The sequence below is a fragment of the Fragaria vesca genome, linkage group LG7 (assembly GCF_000184155.1).
Source record: "Fragaria vesca subsp. vesca linkage group LG7, FraVesHawaii_1.0, whole genome shotgun sequence".
Lineage (NCBI taxonomy): Eukaryota > Viridiplantae > Streptophyta > Magnoliopsida > Rosales > Rosaceae > Fragaria > Fragaria vesca.
This window is the reverse complement of record NC_020497.1, coordinates 11,443,295-11,445,692: the sequence shown is the minus strand read 5'-3', so window position 1 is coordinate 11,445,692 and position 2,398 is coordinate 11,443,295. Positions and strand designations below refer to the sequence as shown.

Below are 2,398 nucleotides of genomic sequence, written 5' to 3'. Positions count from 1 at the left end.
GTGGTAGGGGTGGATGCCGACGCTGGCCGTGTGGTGGATTTGGATGTAGGGAGAGAGAGGGTAAAAAGATTAACCAGGGCTATTTTAGTCATTTTGGTCGAGATTGATGTCATTTTGAAAGTTTAGGTATGAAACTGATTAAAAAAAAGATGAGGTATCAAACTGATTTTAGACCTAAAGTTCAGGGTAGTAAACTGAATTTTTTCTGAAACTAAATATTGCTCTAATCAAGTTTTTTTTGACATATACTATCACAATAGTAAATCATAAGAGGTAAATTTTTTTCACTTTTTTTTTCTCGATGATATCCTAACTCCTAAGAGGTATAATGCTATACACCATTTTCATGTCCCTTGTTTTAAACAAAATATATACAGTACTACCCAATTCCAACTTACTTGACTAAGAAAAAAAATTAGATTCCGCCGATCTTGTTCCCGATTAGATCATTATTTAGAAATTAAATTACCAACCAAAGTAAAGTTAATTTTGATTTTTCACTTTGGTGAATTGTTAAACATCATTCTCAGCAATGACAATTTATGCTCTTTTTACAGTTGTTTTGAGCATTATGCGCAATTACGTTGTTGTGAGGTTAATACGTGTCATTCTAATTACTTACTTCGAAACATAGAACATTATAGAACTCATTAACGAGTTTCTTATTTTGTTCTAGATGTGTGAGCATTCTATAAGGTGGCATTGAATAAATGGAGTTAGTTGGGAAGTGTGGTAAAGAAACTTGTACAGAAAATGCAAAGAGTCCAGTCTCACCTATACTGATCACCGACTAAACGATGACTTAGCTTTTGATGGTTTCTTAAGCTAATAGATTACTCACTTGGATCACAATACAGTACAACCACCAATCATCCAAACTTTTAAAATAGACAAGAAAAGCAACCACCACCTCTCATGAATAATGCCAACGCTAAAGAAGAACAGTCGAAGCTAAAGTGGAATATAAGGCACATATCACATCCATTTCCACCTTCTCTTTTGCTTCTCTTTGCTTCCCTTTGCATCTAAGCCCCTCGTTTTGCTCTTCTTTTCTTTAACACTATCTCATCTCCTCTCTCTTTCAGTTCCTTCTTCAGGAACATGTTATCATCATAAATCAAGCTAATCCGAGTGAGGGAATCAAAGAGATCGAGTTGTTGAGTGTTTTTTGGTTTTTGGGTCATATGGGCTCTGCAAGCAATAGTAACCAATATCCTTGGCCACCGTATGAGTCTTTCAAAGACTGTTCTCAAGGAGTTTGCAGCATCTACTGCCCACAATGGTGTTACATGATCTTTGCTCCTCCACCACCTTCCGAGTTGGGCGACAGCTCCGAAGAGGGTTCTGGTATAAACTTCTCTCCTCTCATTATTGCCCTAATTGGCATCGTTGCTAGTGCTTTTATTCTTGTCACGTACTACACCATCATATCCAAGTATTGCCGGCGACGTACCGGCGCTAGGGATATTGACAGGGAAGCGAATCCGAACACGGTTAATGAATCGTGGCAAGGCTCTAACACTGGTATGGAAGAGTCACTGATCAAGTCCATCACGGTTCACAAGTTTAAGAAGAATGATGGGGTGGTAGAAGGTACAGACTGTTCTGTTTGTTTGAGTGAGTTCGAAGAAAATGAGAGCTTAAGGCTATTGCCAAAGTGCAGCCATGCTTTTCATGTTCCTTGTATTGATGCTTGGCTCAAGTCACACTCTAGTTGTCCGCTTTGTCGGTCCAATATTGCTGCTCCTGCTATTGCCTTGGTGCCTCCTGCTCATCATCGTCGACAAGTTTTGCCTTCTGTTGAAGATAACTCACAGCTGGAGCGGATCAATCAATACCAGCATACAAGTAGTGGAAGTGTCTTGGTGGTTCAAGATAGGGAAGAAGAGAGCTTTCGTGTTCAAAATCATGAGATCCAGAGATTAAGAAGATCGGTATCTTTGATTGAGGTGTTGAATTTACATAATGATGAAGATGATGAGGACTTGGAAAACCAGATGGAGCATTTCCACTTTTCTATGGATCGAAGCGAGCAATTTCCGATGCAGAATTTTGAGTTTTGTATGAAAACAGGGTCCTCAAAAGGAGCTGTGTCTGGGGAACAGAATTCAAAATTCAACAATATTAGAAATGAAGTTGTGAGCTTGGTAAAGGGACCTCTTGTCTTGAAGAGATCTATTTCAACTGGGAGATTTGGGTTCACAAGGTATGCAAAGGAAAACAACTCTGTTATTCCTAATTAATTAAACCATCATTGGATATGTATAACTTGTCCATATTATGTATACAAAACGAGAGACCCTGCAGGATGTTACTCTGAGACTACTTGACTATGAATGAAAAGGTATACACTGTAGAAACTCTTCTGCATAATACTAGTGCCTTAGCTATAATGATG

General features: G+C 38.6%; 1 protein-coding gene across 1 annotated transcript; it reads left to right on the top strand.

Annotated features, from left to right (window-relative positions):
• Positions 1-1,011: 1,011 nt before the first annotated feature.
• Positions 1,012-2,398, top strand: LOC101296805 (RING-H2 finger protein ATL51-like). Its single transcript, XM_004307109.1, has one exon. The coding sequence runs from the start codon at positions 1,185-1,187 to the stop codon at positions 2,241-2,243; it is 1,059 nt and encodes a 352-aa protein (XP_004307157.1). The 5' UTR covers positions 1,012-1,184; the 3' UTR covers positions 2,244-2,398.